General features: G+C 42.2%; 2 protein-coding genes across 5 annotated transcripts in view; both read right to left on the reverse strand.

The window, feature by feature from the left end:
- Window positions 1-7,938, reverse strand: part of dusp22a (dual specificity phosphatase 22a) — a 34,068-nt gene extending 26,130 nt beyond the window's left edge. The window contains exons 1-5 of one of the 3 annotated variants that reach the window (XM_031831037.1): window positions 7,634-7,938; window positions 6,490-7,078; window positions 2,752-2,785; window positions 1,912-1,994; window positions 1,145-1,194 (exon numbers count right to left, since the gene is read on the reverse strand). In XM_031831037.1, coding sequence (XP_031686897.1) covers window positions 1,145-1,191 — 47 coding nt within the window. In that variant the 5' untranslated portion in view covers window positions 1,192-1,194; window positions 1,912-1,994; window positions 2,752-2,785; window positions 6,490-7,078; window positions 7,634-7,938. The remainder of the gene's footprint in view (window positions 1-1,144; window positions 1,195-1,911; window positions 1,995-2,751; window positions 2,786-6,489; window positions 7,079-7,633) is intronic. The other 2 variants (XM_031831036.1, XM_031831038.1) reach the window with 2 other exon arrangements.
- Window positions 7,939-8,365: 427 nt separating this feature from the next.
- Window positions 8,366-18,249, reverse strand: LOC109895354 (cytochrome c oxidase subunit 4 isoform 1, mitochondrial). Of its 2 annotated transcripts, none has more exons than XM_020488982.2 (5): window positions 18,053-18,249; window positions 13,354-13,430; window positions 12,824-12,988; window positions 9,890-10,021; window positions 8,366-8,681 (listed from the first exon to the last, which is right to left on the reverse strand). In XM_020488982.2, the coding sequence occupies exons 2-5, from the start codon at window positions 13,427-13,429 to the stop codon at window positions 8,545-8,547; spliced, it is 510 nt and encodes a 169-aa protein (XP_020344571.1). In that variant the 5' UTR covers window position 13,430; window positions 18,053-18,249; the 3' UTR covers window positions 8,366-8,544. The 2 variants fall into 2 exon arrangements, with proteins under 2 accessions (XP_020344571.1, XP_020344572.1); XM_020488983.2 differs by having other exon boundaries at window positions 18,039-18,081.
- Between the last annotated feature and the right edge of the window lie 67 nt (window positions 18,250-18,316).

Below are 18,316 nucleotides of genomic sequence, written 5' to 3' on the forward strand. Positions count from 1 at the left end.
CTACTAAAGACTGAATGTGAAAGTGATAATGGCATGGGTGGAAGGAAGGACACCCACACAGAGCAGAGCAGAGCAGAGGAGAATGCTCTCAGTGCTACAGGGACTCTACCCTCAGCTGTCAAGTCACTTGGAGAGACATCACAGGGTTACCATGTGATGCTAGGGGGACTCTGACACTACTTTTCTTTTCAAATAACCACAATGTGTAATCAAGTGACATGAAAGACCTGCCTACAAGGACCACAACAAAACTAAAGTCGGAGTCCCTTACTACTGAAATGATTCTCGTGTGTTACAGCATTTGTATGACTATTTTCATGGGTTGGAACCGGTTCAGGGAACAGAACTCAAAACATAAATGGAACCAGGAGTGAAAGTGATCCATACTGTTCTGGAACAGAACTGTTATTTTAAAAGCAAGGACACCCTTTAATAACGTTATTTTACGTTCCAGGCATTTTTTTTCTCTCTTCGGTTCCAACCCGATTTGTTTTTATTTTCAACTGTTACATTTCTTCAACTTGTTTTATAACATTTTCAGTATTTATACTAAATGGTAGTATGCCAATGGCGACCCACCAAACATGAGAGCAGCTTAGAGACAGAGAAGTAAATGTTTTGGTCTGCTGCTATAATGACAAAGGGTGACTTGATAACACACGTGAAGCAGCAGTCTATCTAGCTCATTTCACACAGTGAAGATGGGGTCTATATAAAACTACAGCCATTTAAAATACTGCACCATCTCCACACTCTTTCCTGCTCTGATAGCAAAGCCAGACAAGTCAAACAGATGTCTCAGAGTCCTTTAGATTATCAGGTCTAATTATTATTGGTCCCTGACTTGATACTATAGGTACCTTGTTTAACTCTACCTGATACATACTGTATGAACCTTTAAAAGACTTCCAGGCTTATTTCAGTTGTTTCAACGACAAAGTGACTCATCTCCTTTTCCTGCCTGCGTGACACCCTGGAGTCAAACTGAAGAGTTATGTTCAACAATATGAAAAAGTGGACACGAGTCATGTCTTGTTCACAGGAAGAAAAGAGGGACCTCTGACGATGGTACACAGTGGAGTGGCTTGTGTTGGTCGATTTGTTTGACAATGAATAGTGTGTGTGTGTGCGCGTGGTAACTCACAGGTTCTGGCTAGACGCATCAGCTGCGTGTATACACAGGTAGGTCATGTCCTGTGAGAGGTAAAAAAAAAAAAAAAAGAGTACAAACACAAGGGTCCGTTTTGTTCTGCACACAATACATATCATCTACATGGATTCACAGTACAGTTTATCATCTGTTCATCATTCACTTTCCGCCAATTAGCCGGTAAGGTGTGTGGTTAACTGCACATTGTAAATGCACACACATACTCAACTGAGTATTATAAATGAACCCCATAGGTCAAATAAAACAACAATTTGATGCTTCAAGTAGAGTGAAGTGCTTTAATGAACAGTTAATGCTTTGTCTAAAGTTCTACAGTCCAATGTCACTGGTACGTATTAAACTGTGAGACACCACTACCCCCAGCAGGCTTCAACTGTGTACTACAAAATCTGTTTTCCACTTTTACAAAATGTACAGATTTCACTACACTACACAATTCCCATGAATCAAATCAAGGAACTGAATACTAACCCAAAAAGTTAGATGTCTCTCTAGAATTTGAGACAAAATCCCATATTCACTGACTGAGTATGAGGAAGTTAAAAATCATTTCAATGTTTAAGTTTGACTCATGTAAGACATGTTATTCAAGGTTATGGTCAATGGTCATGAAATCCCATTTCAGTTCTTGACCAACTAAACCAGAATGAAGCCTACTCCAGCCTGACTCAAGACAACAATTTATTCAGTCCGTCTGTGAAACTGGCCTTGTGTCCTCTATGGCTGCCTGCCCCACTCACCTCCAGCACGGGTTTAGCATTGTTATACACAGACAGGATGTGGGTGATGTTGTTCTGGGACAAACTTTCTCTGTTCTCAGAGTCTAGGAAAAGACAAAGGGAGGGAGAAAATGTTGATCAGTGATTCTTCTCAGTGAATTTCCATGAGACCCTCAGTAGACAAAGCAATGCCATAAGGAGAGATCTGTTGAAGTGTTTTAAGACCCAGGAGTGGCTGCCCACAAGCAGCATCTGTGACTGTGTGGCTGTAATTTGGGTAGCAATCATTTGGCCTTGTCACTTAAAGCTATTTTCAGTGTGTGAGCAGTACTTGGACCATCTTGTGAAGCAATCATTAGTATGGCTAAAATTATGGCAGGGTAGATGTCAAATTAAGCTGGTAGGGCAGAAACCCCCTTGGCTGAGGAGCAGATAAATCACCAACACTACCAGAGTGAGTAAATGTGCCATATTCTACTGATGGATACAGTATGATGCATGCAGCAGCCTTAATTCAGGCCATGCCTTAGTTCATTGAGCTACAGTACACGTATAACCTTCTGCTACTCTATTTTGATCTATACATAACTATAGTCCACTCACTAGATATTCTTATTATCTCTTCCCTTGTAGCGTTTGACCATACCTTACAGGTAACGTATCAACAAAATAAGGACAGAGAACGTAAAGCTCATGTGCATCAATAACAGAAGAAAATGCCTGAGTCTCTTTGAAAGCTGCCCTGGATTCTGCTGCTGCTGCCACACCTAGTGAATTAGTGAGTGTTGCATCTTGGGTGGGATGCCTGACTGTGCAACATATAAAACAACTGAATGGATTTCAACAGAATCCTGTTCTCACCTCTGATATTTCCCAGGTAGAGCCCATCAACAACCTGCAAATCGGAAAACAAAGAGATATTTCACTAGTTAGATATTCACAATGAGCATGGCCTTAACCTTAGTGATGCTCCTTATCTATGGTCGTAGGACGTATTCAGGTGTCCAGTTTGACCAAACAGTATTTTCCCAATTGAGAAAACAAACAGGAACCGTTCTCATAGCTATGTCAAGCCTTATAGGGCATGTAATACATAGTATTCCTGACATGACGGAGTGAGGAGCACTGAACCAACTCTGATGGTTAAGGCCATGTTGACACAAAGCTGTGCAATAAAGCTGTAGCGATCCGATCATGATCTCATCTAGACATTACAAGACTCCTGCATTATTTAAGACGTCAAAATAAAAAGTATATGCCTGCCTATGAGTGTCCTCTGAAATGTAGATAAGCCTAGAGCTTCAGTCAGGGTGGAATGACAGTGGTGCCCAGAGGTGCTTCTGGACACTCCCATCACTGTTAACAGGACACTAAGATGTGTAATATAGACAGTACCAGTCCAAAGTGGACACACCCACTCATTTTTTACTATTTTCTACATTGTAGAATAATAGTGAAGACATAAAAACTATGTTATAACACAAATGGGATAATGTATTAACCCCACAAAAAGTGTTAAAACAAGCAATGCTAAGCACTTGTTGGGTGCTTTTCCTTCACTCTGCGGTCCAACTCATCCCAAACCATCTAAATTGGGTTGAGGTTGGGTGATTGTGGAGGCCAGGTCATTGTTACATGCATGAATCCATTGGAGCTGTACACTCAAGAGGGAAGAAATGGTTTGTGACACTACAATTACACAACAAGCAACAACAATGTCAACTGTATTCCGGTGCTATATGCAACGTAATGAGCTACAAAATCAAAAAAGACAAAATCAATCTGGCACCTGACACACATCTATTGCCCAGCGATACTAGACTAAAGCTGTACTCTATGGGCACCTTTGAGACCGAATGTGTTATACAGGGACGCAAACACAAGCTGGAGTTTGAGATTGTGAAAACCAGTCAACATCCTCTCCTCTCAGGCTCTACATGCGAACGCCTGGGACGGATGCTGTTCACTGTACCAAATTACCTGCACATTGTGGATCATGTCCAGCATGGACCCCTGTCCAAAGAACAACTACTCAGCAGATATGACGATGTATTCAACATGCCCGTTGAATCTGTGCCTGGGGAGGTACACTTTGAAGTGAATGAGAGCATCACTACAGTCCAGTGTGCTCCTCGCAATGTGCCCTGCGCAATGAAAGTGGCTGTGAAGGCCCAGCTGGACAAGTATGAGGCCGACTGGATCAGCAATATGGTCATAGTGAGAAAAAAAACAGAGAAGTTGAGGGTCTGCATCGACCCAAAGCATCTGAACCAAGCACTGAAACGATCCCACTACATCATGCCGACACTAGATGTCCTCTATAAGCTTCCCAAGGCCAGGATTTTCACCTTGGAGGTTGCCCGAGATACATTCCTTCAATGCAAGCTGGATGAAGAAAGCAGCTTCATGAATACCTTCTGGACCCCCTGGGGTCGGAAACATTGGCTCAAGCTCCCGTTTGGTGTCTCAGTGGCGCCTGAGGTATACCAACGCAAGCAGCACGAGTTACTGGCTGGGCTCAAGGGCATTGAACCCATCGCCGATGATGTCCTGATCGTAGGCGGTGGTGACACAGACGAAGAAGCAGAACGCCACCACGATGTGAAGCTCCTGGCACTGATGGAGTGCTGCCGATCAGTTAAGCGTCGCCTTGGCCTGAAGAAGCTGCAGTTCAAGGTGAAAGACGTCCACTTCCATGGCCACATTCTCTCGGCAAAAGGCCTGAAGCCGGACCCAGACAAGGTCAGAGCGATCCTCGACATGCCAAACCCGTCTGATGCAAAAGGAGTACAGCGTCTCATCGGTTTTGCAAATTATCTTGCAAAGTTCATGCCACACCTATCAGCAGTCTGTGAGCCTCTGCGCCGGTTGCTGGATAAGGACACACCATTGCAGTGGCTACCCAGCATGAGGCCGCAGTGCAGGAGATTAAATCTCTGGCTTCATCCATGCCAGTGTTGCGCTACTACGACGTCACGAAGCCTGTCACAATCCAGAGCGACTCCAGCCAAAGGGGACTTGGATGCTGCCTTATGCAGGAAGGCCAGCCCGTTGCGTTTGCCTCAAGAGCACTCACCCCCATCGAACAAAACTATGCACAAATTGAGAAAGAGTGCCTCAGCATCGTCTTTCCTGCCAGCGATTCAATCACTACTTATATGGTCGAGAGCTGGTCACCGCTGAAACTGACCACAAACCACTCATTGCCATATTCAGTAAACCTCTCCTCAATGCGCCCAAGAGGCTTCAAAGCATGCTCCTGACTCTGCAAAACTACAGCCTGAAGGTCATTTACAAGCCAGGACCAGAGATGTACATCAGCGACACACTGAGCAGGGCAACAGCACAATGTACTAGCAGGGGCACTGTCTATCAGCGGCAGGCCATCTGTTCGCTACAGCAGGAACAACAAGATGTTCAACAGATTAATCAGGCAGACTACTTAAACGTCACAGATCACCGCCTAGCTCAGACCAGGCAACACACTGACAAGGACGAACACCTACAGTCACTGAAGTCCATGGCTCTCGCAGGTTGGCCATACCTGAAAGAGGAGACACCTTTCACAGTGAGAGAATGCTGGATCTTTCGAGATGAGATCAGCGTGCAAAATGGAGTCTTGTTCAGAGGTCAGAAGGTCATTATTCCCAAATCACTACATCCAGAGATGCTTACCCGCATACACTCCAGTCACGTTGGAGGTGACGCATGCTACATTATACTGGCCAAACATGCAAGCAGAAATTAAAGACTGTCAGCAACTGTACCACATGCAACGAGTACACTCATGAACAGCAAAAGGAAACCATGATGTCACACCAACTGCCCACAAGGGCCTGGCAAATCGTCAGCATGGACTTATTCAGCCACAGACAAAAGGACTATCTTCTCATCGTTGATCACTACTCTGACTTTTGGGAAATTGAACTGCTCCCTGACTTGTCTGCAGAGATGGTCATAAAGCGCTGCGAGGTGCAGTTTGCAAGGCAAGGTCAGCCTGACAAGGTCAATACAGACAATGGCCCACAATTCACTGCACAGTTCAAGCATTTCGCTTCAGAATGGGAGTTTGACCACGTGACCACCTCTCCAAGACACCCCAAAAGCAAATGGAAAGGCAGAGTCAGCTGTCAAGATTGAATAAAACCTGTTAAGCAGTGCCTTGCGCGACAGCAATGACCCATGGAAAGCGATCTTACAGTGGAGGAACACCCCCCCCCCCCCCCCCCCGAAAACATGGACAGCAGCCCAGCACAACGCCTTCTGTCCAGACGTCTGAAGTGTACCATCCCCATAGCTAACAAGCTACTTGAGCCCTGCGTCATGGTTGGCATCATGGACAAACTGCGTCACAGAAAACAGCTCGCTAAGTGCTTCTATGACCGGACTGCTCGAGACCTACCAGAGCTGGAGGTGGGTGAAACGATAAGGATGAAACTGCTGCCGGGAGACCACACAGGACTTTGGAGGCTGGGCACATGCCTGCAGAGAGTTGCACCACGTTCTTACCTGGTGGATGTTGGTGGCTCCCTCTATCGTTGCAATCGGGTGGATCTGCGTGTAGCAGAGCAGACAAACCAGAACACGCCATACACTCACCTAGATGAGCTGGATCACAGTCCAGGCCGAAGGGTAAGGGGCGCAGAATTGAGACATGGGCCAACTGAAGGTGAGGCTTCTACCTCACCAAGCTCTCCAGCTCGTGCCCCTAATCCTACCCCTGTCAGAGCCCACACTTACTCACGGGTGGGTCGGCTGTGCAAGCCACCGGACAGGCTTACTCTGTAAGCAAGAGACTTAACTTGTCCTCTGTTAATAATAAAATAAAATAAAATAAATGTAAAAGGAAGATGACAACTGAAGTAAAAATAAAATGTCATGCTTTTTCAATTGTTATGACTTGACTGTTAAGAACTTAATGTTATGCCTTTATGTTTGCACTTGACTGAAAAGGATGATGTTACGGAGTCTATTTGATAGGTATTTGACTAGCTGGACTGTTCCCGGGACTCCACGTGTAGGGATTTGTACAGTGCACAAACAAGGCTATTGAACTTGACATTGGTGTCTGTCTTTATTCCTTTATCCAACATATCATACAGAAACAGTCATCTGATGCAGCACTCCATCACTCTCCTTCTTGGTCAAATAGCCCTTACACAGCCTGGAGGTGTGTTGGGTCATTGTCCTGTTGAAAAACAAATAAATAGTCCCACTGAGCGCAAACCAGATGGGATGGCATATCGCTGCAGAATACTGGGATAGCCATGCTGGTTATGCAAAGCAGCAAAGCATGATGTGTTCGCTATTATTCTACAATGTAGAAAATAGTAAAAATAAAGACAAAACTTTGAATGAATACGTGTGGCCAAACCATTGACTAGTACTGTATATACAAAACATTTAAACACCCAACGATTGACAGATGACAATACGGGCTTTAAAACAGTCAAAATAGACGGGCTAAGTGTTTTCTCCATTTGATAACTCATACAGGTTTTGAGATAGGGTATCACGTTATTACATTAAGTGACAGTGTGTGATGAATAGCCTGCCCTTTAGTTTTATTCAGGGGACTTCAGCGTTGCATGTAGGTGGATGATGTAAATAACATGACAGAATCTATTCCGCGCATATCTATGTTCAACGTTTACGCTCCTCGGAGGAAGTGCCTTGCTACAATCAAAAGCCATTGAACAGAACAGCTACATTACATTAATAACAAAAACACAAAGGCCCCTACCTTGTTCATTCCATTCCCCATGTCTCTCGCAGGCGATAAAGATTATGAAGTATTTAAAATACAGCTGAGTATTTACGTCTCAATGCAACAACGCAAAATATTGGAAAAGAACATGGACGGACTTTCACTAACATGAAGGGGTGCGTGCGAAATGGTCGGTCCGTCACGAGTGAGACCACTTTGCGCCTCTGTAGATCAACATGGGTGTACTTTTGTCTACATTGCTTCAGAAGACGATCGCCATAACGCTGCTCTGTGTAACCTTCGCTCCCTAATCCTCTTCCGGGTTTCCCCCGATAAAGGATTTCATTGGTACATGGGACCGTAATGCAGCCCAGTCCGCGCGGGTTTCGTGATCTCAGAGCTGGAAATGATTATCAATTCATTCAGTACTACTGCTTTGTATTATGTCCAAAATATATGCATTTTAACCATTGGAATGATCTGATAAGCCTATGCTTTTTTTCTTTCCCGTAAACCCACAAACGCTTTGCCTAATCCAGGACTAGTGTGCATTCCTTAAAATGGTGCTTTACCACTTATTGACCCCAGGACGATTTTCACACATTTAGAGGCAACAAAACAAATCTTGCCAGTTAAAATAGGGAAAACCATGGATGTGGAAATATCACACCTGTCGTTTATGTTGCTGATGTACTAGTAAAATGTACCTGACATGTAGGGCCTACTCCTCCAGTGTCATGGTAGTATAAGAGCAAAGTGGAGACACACTATTGGGTAAACACAGGAACTTTATTTTGCACTATAATACATAATAACCTTAAGAGGAAGAGGCCTTCCAAAACGTACTGAGGTAATGTGGACAATAGATACATACAGACAAGTAATTGGTATGTTTGTACGTTTGTTGGTGTCATGGTATATGTAACATGGTCCTCTGGATGGTTGGTTTACTTCTTCCATTCCTTGTTCTCATAGTCCCATTTGGCGGAGAAGCCCTCCACCGGGTTGATCCTCATGTCCAGCATCCTCTGCACCTCCTTCTCTTTCCATTCCGACTCAAAGGTGGGGGGGACAGGTCCGTACACTGCAGCGAGACCGATAGCTTGTTAGGCTCTGCCTCAAAGTTCACCCATGAACATATATTCTTTAATAGTCTGTATTGAACATTTATCTACCAAGGTAATCATCATTCAGAACATTCTGTTTCACAATACCAACCTGGTTGCTTGTCAGTTATACCAATTATGGTTGAGGCAATACAATGGCAGAGAAGACACGCAACCCATTTATATGAATTGGCACTGATGGCCAAATACAGTATTTGAATTATGTAAAATAATATCTTGTATAAGTATGTCTGAAAAATAATATTGTATATCCATCTCATTGCAAAATAATGCTGACTTGTGGCTTTTAACAGGTGGATGGAAAAATGATGAACATCAACACATACTGAACAAAAATATAAATGCAACATGTAAAGTGTTGGATCCATGTTTTATGAGCTGAAATAAAATAGCCAAGAAATGTCTCACAAAAAGCTTATTTCGCTAAATTTTTTGCACAAATTTGTTTACAGCCCTGTGAGTGAGCATTTATCATTTGCTAAGATCATCCTCCACCAGACAGTTGTGGCATATCAAGAAGCTGATTAAACAGCATGATCATTAAACAGGTGCACCTTGTGCTGGGGACAATAAAAGGCCACTCTAAAATGTGCAGTTTTGTCACACAACATAATGTAACAGATGTCTCAAGTTGAGGGAGCCTGCAATTGGCATGCTGACTGCAGGAAGGTCCACCAGAGCTGTTGCTAGAGAATTGAATATCCATCCCTACCATAAGCTGCCTCCAATGTTGTTTTAGAGACTTTGTCAGTACGTCCAACCGGCCTCACAACCGCAGACCATGTGTTACCACGCCAGCCCTGGACCTCCACACCCAGCTTCTTCACCTGCAGGATCATCTGAGGGTGGGGGGTGTGCTGAGGAGTATTTCTGTCTGGAATAAAGCCCCTTTCTGTCGAAAAACCTCATCCTGATTGGCTGGGCCTGGCTCCCCAGTGAGTGGGTCTATGCCCTCTAAGGCCCACCCATGACTGCACCCCTACCCAGTCATGTGAAATCCATAGATTAGGGCCTAATTTATATATTTATTTCCTTATTTGAACTGTAACTCAGTCAAATTTGAAATTGTTGCGTTGATATTTTTTGTTCAGTATATTACAACTGAATTATCACAGACTCCATCCACAATAAATGTTCCCATTCCTTTTCTTATTCGAAGACATACCAAACTTCCTCTGCCATAGGACAACCAGTCCTGTCATGCCAATAAAGAAGAACATTCCTGCGATAACCGATTTCCACTCCTTTGTGCCCTCGTTCATCTCTGCAAAGCTCTGCTTGAAGCTAATACGGTACACTGTTGGTAAAAAGAAAATGCAAGACTTGTTAGATAACATTTAACACAGCCTAACGGGTAGGGATGTGCATCTCTCCTTACAGGCACAATTCAATATGCATCTAGATACATGGGTTCCGTTACAGGAACGATATTTGTAGTTTGAAACGATTTGATTTAATTTGTGGAATGAGTCGATGCGATTAACAAAGGGCATGAACACATTCATTTCCATTCTAAATTCATTTCTGATAGTGATGGAGCTCAGGAGCTGAGTTTGATCTGTCTGAGCTGACTTCTCTGAGCTGAGTGAATGTACCATCGTTCATACATCGTTCATACATCGTTGCTGTATGATAGAAAAGTATTTCTGCCGTGTGTGTAATGTGTGAGTTGATCCATAGGGCAGACTGAGCATCAGATTAGGGGGGGGGCAATTTATGTCTTGTCCCCACACTGCTATAACCTGTCATATACCAAATACATTTTGAGCTAGTAAAATGTATATATTTATCTTAAGAAATGTGCTTTTACATACATGGCCAATTAATTTAACCCAGCTTTTGATTTCACCTGTCTCAAAAGTGAATGTTATTGACAGTTTGGAATCAGAGCGGCTCTCTTCTCCCGTTCTGACCAGTGCGGCTGGCGAAAATGATTGCCGTCCTTGATATGAAATACACCTTTACCATGTTCATGTAAAAATGACCAAATCTATTAACTGTTTAAAGCAGAACAAAAATATTTTGTATGGTGAACTTGGCAATCGAAAAACCCTAAATCAGCAGTTTGATTGTGTGTGCTATGCTGCAGACATCCTTGTTGATTTGCAGAGTGTGTAGTTTATAAAGTATTTAACTCAATCATCGGTGTGACAGCTCTAGGTCGTGGTTGTTATCGTTTGGGACCGCGCCGGTTATGGATCACATGGTTTAGTAGCAACATTGTTGCGAAGCTTTGACATTCAAACCAACAAATCAGACAGTCAGACAGTACACCGGCAAGCCTGAAGACCACAGCCAAGATCTCTCTCGTTCTCTTTCTCTCCTCTCTTGTTCCAGTGCTTTACCCTGCAACAGACTTTCTATTTTTCAAATGCACTTCCCATTGATGTTCATTAGAGCTGGACTATTATTGCCCTGCCAGAAGTATTTGGGTGGACATTTTAGTTAAAAGTGAGGTTGCTTGTAAGTTGAGGATTGTTATTTGAACTGTATTGAGGCGGGGTGTACTAATGACATGTGGCCGAGAAGATTGTGGACATTTTTAAGGCCTTTGTTTTGTCTATGAACACCCCCCACCTTCATACTCTGTATTGCTCCACTGGAAGGTAATACAGATTATTGCAAATCCTCTGTTGATGACTGGGTTCTATCTTGTAAATTGTTTATGAAGTTGCCGTTCAATTGTTCTGCCATTATTATTATTGTATGAGGTATTATTGGTGGGGTTACCCCTGTGCTGATGAGGTATTATTGGTAGGGTTACCCCTGTGCTGTGACGTGGGTTTATATGGTGTGTCTTCTCTCCACTGGCTATCTGGGAAACAGGCTACACTCTAGGCAGTCTCTTCTGCTGATGTGTGTGGATCTGGTAGTGGTACTCTCTCTATTCTACTCTTGTCCTTTCGGCATGGTTAATACCTGCCTGGCGCCCGAACATAATCTTTATATTTACCTCTCTAATAAATACTGCTACATAATAACCAGTATATCGAAGTAAACCTGGAGTCACGCAATAACGTGTGATCCTCCCACATTAGGACTTGTCAGGAAAGCATGCAGTTTATTAGGATACAGATGAAATAAGTGAACTTCGCAGGGTGGTGAAAGTGCAGGTGATGAGCTTGATGCTTCCTCCCAATAAATAGTGTGTTATTCTGGTGACATGATCGTTGACGCTTGGCTGACGTGACAAAAATAATCTCTCTTTTATCCATAATAATCTAATGTAGGCTATACCCACACTGTGTCTGCGACCTGATGGCTACAGCGCACGTGCCAATACCAGAGTGGGTACACTCACTATATAACAACATTTTTTGTGAGAAAACCATCAGTAGAGTTGAAAATGCAGTAGAAACCCATTTATCTTGTATTTTCTATTCAGTAGGGAATTTAACCGCAAACGCTATTTTTATGTGCACAATGCCTTTTATCCTCAACAGGTCAACTTGATGGAAAATTGTGTGATGAAAATGTACATATGGTTTTTATGCAGATTTGAGAATATTCCAATTGGATGGAAGCCTAGCTAAATGACCCAGCAAATTACATAGATTTTATTAATTGAGGGAAACCAATTTAATATTGCAAAAGCCATTTTAAAAACATGTAAATGCTAAAGGTGCTGTGCAGATGTTGCCTACGAATATTAGAACAGGGATAGGGTAGGTAGCCCTAACTCTCGTTAGCGCGAGCAGCTGCGTCTCCCGCACTGCGCGGTTATCGGACTTGTAGATCAATATCACATGCAGTTACATGCATAAAAGTGTCATAGGCTGAAGGAGAGGACGCATCAATTTAAACAGATAATGTATTTTCAGAATAAGGCATCAAAAAAGACGTAATAAACATGAGTGAACCGATTTGTAACATTTTAATTGGTTCTTACCGATGCATGCTACATATGGATTGGTTTGGGCTCCCACGGACAGATGCACTCACATCTTAAACATTTGAACCGGGGACCGACGCGTATCGGTGAATCATTATATCCCCACTAACAGAACAGATAGGCAAACAATACTTCTTTCTTGTTTTGAATAAGCAAAAAAAAAAAGACAAATGTCAAGTATTCAACAACAAGGTGAAAACCACTTACATGCAATCTTCTCCTCATTGGAGAGTGTGGCCCAGGAGCCCTTCTCCTTCTCCTTTAAGGACTTCTGCACTGCACTGAGCTCTGTCACAAACTGGACGTCTGGGAGGGGGTTCTCCCGCCTGTCAAAGTAGGCTGGGAGAGCGTAGTCGTCTACCTTGGCAACACCTGCAGGAAACTCACCATGTTACTACATAGGACTGACACACAACCAGTAAATACATGTATTCAAACCTGCACGGGACCTGCTTAGCAAATATGTGTATATGCAAATACATTCTGTGTGCTTTTGGGAGCCGCATAACTGCTTTTTCAGTTTACCTAAAAAAACGTATATCTCTAATTCTACAATAAACTGGTATTGTCTGATTACTGTACATCTCCAAACCATGCTGGTGGTGTTGTATTTTATCCATTGTTAACATTTGTTTGTGTGCCAACTTTTTAGTGGTAGGTACAATTTACAGACGGTGGTTTAAAGGTCCATACAATGAAGGTCAAGTTTGTGGTGTGTGCTGCCAACAGTCACTCACCATGTCCCCCACGTAAACAGATTGATGTGGAAATGGCACGTTTGCCAACAAGGCTAAGGGCTCTGGTGGCCAGCATTCTGAAAGAAAATAACATGTATGAGAAAACCCCCTTGATGAAAAATGAATATCGCTAGCTACTAATGTAACAAAACATTACTGACCAACGAATCTCAAAGAGGTTATTCTGATGACATGGAACTATAGCCTAGCGGCTAGCCATCAGGTCTTTGTAAAATAGTTTTATTCTTAATCAATTTGTCAAAAATAGCAACAAGATAATTTATGAAACGGCACACCTCCCTAATCTGACATTTAGCAACTAGTTATGGTCACTGCCCAAACACACATAGCTAGCAACCAGTTTTTGTAACAAATAAAAATCTAAGAAACAGAACTGGCAAAAAAAATAGGAAAAACTAGCTAGCTACGATAACCTAGATGAAGTTACCCAACTAAAATGTCTATGCTAGGAAGTTGCCTAGCAAACTAAACATAACTAGCCATCCATCAGCAGTGGACATTTCAAGCTTACATTAACCAAACATTTCAATGGTAACATTAGACAGGCTAATAGATAGCTAGCTAACATCTATGTTGAAAATAATGAGTTGTTATATTCAACCTAGGCTAACGTTAGCTGAACTAGTACCTGGACTTGTGGAGGGGATGAATATGAGATTTCCTCCGACGCCCAGGATCCTTCAGTTCAAAGTCCCATTTGCCAGCTCTGCAAACTTTAATTATGTAAAAATGCATTCTGGACTCATCAAAATATGAAGTTTCACAGAACTACTATCGTTATTACTGATGTTACTCATGGCATGCACTTCCTTTTTTGGAAGTACAAACCATGAGTAACAGCAGTAATGATGATAGTTGCTCTATGAAACACCATATATTGTTGAGTACTGAACGTTTTGACATAACATTTGCAGAACTGGTTAATGGGACTTTGAATTGAAGGATCTGGACTTCAGAGGAAATGTCATCATATTCATCATCTCCTCAAGCCCAGGTATTGGTTCAAACCAATCGTCGCAAATTGAAATATGGGGAGTTTCAGGCCCGGAGTGAACATAATTGTACACTCGCAAACTCTACTAAAAACGAGGGCTGCAGGGCTTAAGTTGCAAACTTCCCTTGCTTGGCTAATCATTTGGACCGCCCTTCAAGATGGTGGTTGCGGTTTAAACTCATAAAAAGACATCCTCGTCCACGTACCCTTGCCTTATGCCCTTAGGGGAATCCCGTCACCATCTTGGTGGGCGGTCCAAATGATTAGCCAAGCAAGGGAAGTTTGCAACATAAGCCCCTCAGCAATCGTATTTAGTCGAGTTTGCGAGTGCACAATTATGTTCACTCCGGGCCTGAAACTCCACATAATTCAATTCGCGACAAATGTACATCCGCTAAGTCAGCCAAAACTTAAAAACAACATCAATGGAGAAGTCAACATACAAGTATAAGTAAAAACTAATGTAAAAAGGTTAGAAAGTGTGCTACTAATGCACATAACAGCACACACACATCTCATAAAAGTATATGTTTTTGTTTGGTTAGCTTTTGGAAATTGTAGAAATAAAATATGTTCCTTCTGAAGAAGGACCAGCTAGGCAGGCTAACACAGTAGGCGTAAATTCATAATTATATAGTTAATATAGGTAGACATGCAATCATAATTGACTGTAGCGCATATAAAGCACCCACAAGCTACAGTGGCTGAAAACAATCATCGCAGGATGAACAAGTGATGAATTTCCGGGCAAGGGCAGTCTGTTTAAAAATGGTTCCTTCCAGGTGTGAACAACGCAATAAATAAGGACACGAGACGAGTTTCATATTTTTAACATTGTCTGTTGTAGAGGTTGACCGATTATGATTTTTCAACGCCGATACCGATTATTGGAGGACCCCCAAAAAAAGAGATCCCATACCGATTAATCTATTTATTTGTAATAATGACAATTACAACAATACTGAATGAACACTTATTTTAACTTAATATAATATCAATAAAATCAATTTATCCTCAAATAAATTATGAAACATGTTCAATTTGGTTTAAATAATGCAAAAACAAAGTGTTGGAGAATAAAGTAAAAGTGCCATATGCGCCATGTAAGAAAGCTAACGTTTAAGTTCCTTGCTCAGAACATGAGAACATATGAAAGCTGGTGGTTCCTTTTAACATGAGTCTTCAATATTCCCAGGTAAGAAGTTTTAGGTTGTAGTTATTATAGGAATTATAAGACTATTTCTCTCTATACCATTTGTACTTCATTAACCTTTGACTATTGGATGTTCTTATAGGCACTTTAGTTTTGCCAGTGTAACAGTATAGCTTCCGTCCCTGTCCTCGCTCCTCCCTGGGCTCGAACCAGGAACACAACGAAAACAGCCACCCTTGAAGCAGCGTTACCCATGCAGAGCAAGGGGAACAACCACTCCAAGTCTCAGAGCTAGTGACGTTTGAAACGCTATTAGAGCGCACCCCGCTAACTAGCTAGCCATTTCACATTGGTTACACCAGCCTAATCTCGGGAGTTGATAGGCTTGAAGTCATAAACAGCGCAATGCTTGACGCACAACGAAGAGCTGCTGGCAAAACACACAAAAGTGCTGTTTGAATGAATGTTTACAAGCCTGCTGCTTCCTACCACCGCTCAGTCAGACTGCTCTATCAAATCATAGACTTAGTTATAACATAATAACACACAGAAATACGAGCCTTAGGTCATTAATATGGTAGAATCCGGAAACTATCATCTCGAAAACAAGACGTTTATTCTTTCAGTGAAATACGGAACCGTTCCTTATTTTATCTAAGGGGTGGCATCCATTAGTCTAAATATTCCTATTACATTGCACAACCTTCAATGTTATGTCAGAATTACATCAAATTCTGGCAAATTATGCAGCTATAACTGTTGCATATACAATGACTCTGCGTGCAATGAACGCAAGAGAAGTGACACAATTTCACCTGGTTTTAATATTGCCTGCTAACCTGGATTTATTTTAGCTAAATATGCAGGTTTAAAAATATATACTTATGTGTATTGATTTTAAGAAAGGCATGGATGTTCATGCTTAGGTACACATTGGAGCAACGATACGCACCGCATCGATTATATGCAACGCAGGACACGCTAGACCATGTGTAGTTAACTAGTGATTGATTGTTTTTTATAAGATAAGTTTAATCCTAGCTAGCAACTTACCATAGCTTACTACATTCACGTAACAGGCAGTCTCCTCGTGGAGTGCAATGAGAGGCAGGTGGTTAGAGCATTGGACTAGTTAACTGTAAGGTTGCAAGATTGAATCCCCCGAGCCGACAAGGTGAAAATCTGTCGTTCTGCCGCTATACGAGGCAGTTAACCCACATTTCCTAGGCCGTCATTGAAAATAAGAATGTGTTCTTAACTGACTTACCTAGTTAAAGATTTAATAAAAGGTGTAAAAAAATAATTAAATTGCCGCCCAAAAATACTGATTTCCGATTGTTATGAAAACTTGGCCATTCCAATTAAATCAGTCGACCTCTAGTCTGTTGTATCAAAGGTGATTTGTAGGAGCCATGGACCGTACCAAGCAGACAGCCTGTAAATCTACTGGAGGCAAAGCCCCACGTAAGCAGCTGGCCACCAAAGCTGCCCGCAAGAGCGCCCCTTCTATTGGTGGGGTCAAGAAGCACCATCGCTACAGGCCTGGTACGGTGGCCCTGTGTGAGATCCGTCGGTACCAGAAGTCCCTTCCTTGCCCTGAAAGTGTACTTGTCAGGCGTCATGATACGTCAGAAGTGTCCACTTACTTTGAGTACTGAGGGGAGTGTGTCTTTTTAGTTTTTGGACTGCAACCTATGTAATGGTCATTGAGATGCTTTGAAGCCACCGGTCGGCCATATTGGCACTAACAGGTAGGAGCACTCAGCCATAGGAATGATTGGAATTCTACATTTAATTTAAATACTGTTTCAAGGACAAAATGTTATGTATTTAAGTATATTCAGTGTTGTACTGGGGACAGTAACATTAGTACTAAACAAATATATAATTTAATTGTTTCGCGCTCAATGTGAAAGTATGCATGAAGGTGTCTAATAGAATGAACGTGTCAAAAACGAAGGTAGAAATTAATACATGCATTTCTATTGCTTCCAAAAATCTGTTTTACAATTGAGGAGTACCATGATGACTGCGCAGTGACCTCAATACTGCGCCCCTTCAGGCATCAGGGGTTTATACAAATCATTGGTTCAAACGATAGCAAGCTAGAAGGCTCACACTCAAGCTAACAATGCTAATCATCGCTAACTGGCACAAGGTCAAATACATGGCAGACATCCGACATTGTGTAATATTGCTGTTCCGGTCTAAAACCCACAGTAACACTACACATTACTATGAGGAGGAATACCCACAAAACAGACTACATACAGGAAAATGACACCTTAACTAACGTTAGCTAGGAAGCTAGCTAGCCTAGCCAACCATTGCCTATTTGCCCCTTGTCTTGTCTGCCTCTCTCTTCAATGTCACATCTCTTCACTCCGCTCTCGGAAACATTAACAAATACATTTTTGATTACACAGCACATATGTAGCATGTTTATCTTCATTAAAAACGATATAATATGTTCTATTATAGCTGTATATCAGACGTCTAATAATTTAGAAAATTCACCCGACATCTCTTACTTGTTCTCGTTTCGCCGACGTTCCCAAAAACCATAAAGGTTTAAAGTGTGATTAACCGGAAATACGTAGCTAGCGCGGGATTATGGGAAACTATGGAAGGTCAATCGGTCATATGTACTCACACTATTATATACATATTAAAATGTGTTTGTAAAATCATGTGCGTGGTGATTCATTTAGCTGTGCAATTGAATTTGAACTTGAACTTTTACGACAATGTAGCGAAACTAGTGTTCATTTGCTACCCTGTTGCGCAGCATTGGC

Source organism: Oncorhynchus kisutch, linkage group LG8 (assembly GCF_002021735.2).
Source record: "Oncorhynchus kisutch isolate 150728-3 linkage group LG8, Okis_V2, whole genome shotgun sequence".
Classification (NCBI taxonomy): Eukaryota; Metazoa; Chordata; class Actinopteri; order Salmoniformes; family Salmonidae; genus Oncorhynchus; species Oncorhynchus kisutch.

What these genes read in the sequence shown, in the direction of transcription:
- LOC109895354 (XM_020488982.2), bottom strand. Translation starts at nt 13,429, where the DNA reads ATGCTGGCCACCAGAGCCCTTAGCCTTGTTGGCAAACGTGCCATTTCC. An exon ending in CAATGAGGAGAAGATTGCAT is followed by an intron (nt 10,022 to 12,823) that starts GTAAGTGGTTTT and finishes TTTTACCAACAG; the next exon opens with TGTACCGTATTAGCTTCAAG. An exon ending in CCTATGGCAGAGGAAGTTTG is followed by an intron (nt 8,682 to 9,889) that starts GTATGTCTTCGA and finishes GTCTCGCTGCAG; the next exon opens with TGTACGGACCTGTCCCCCCC.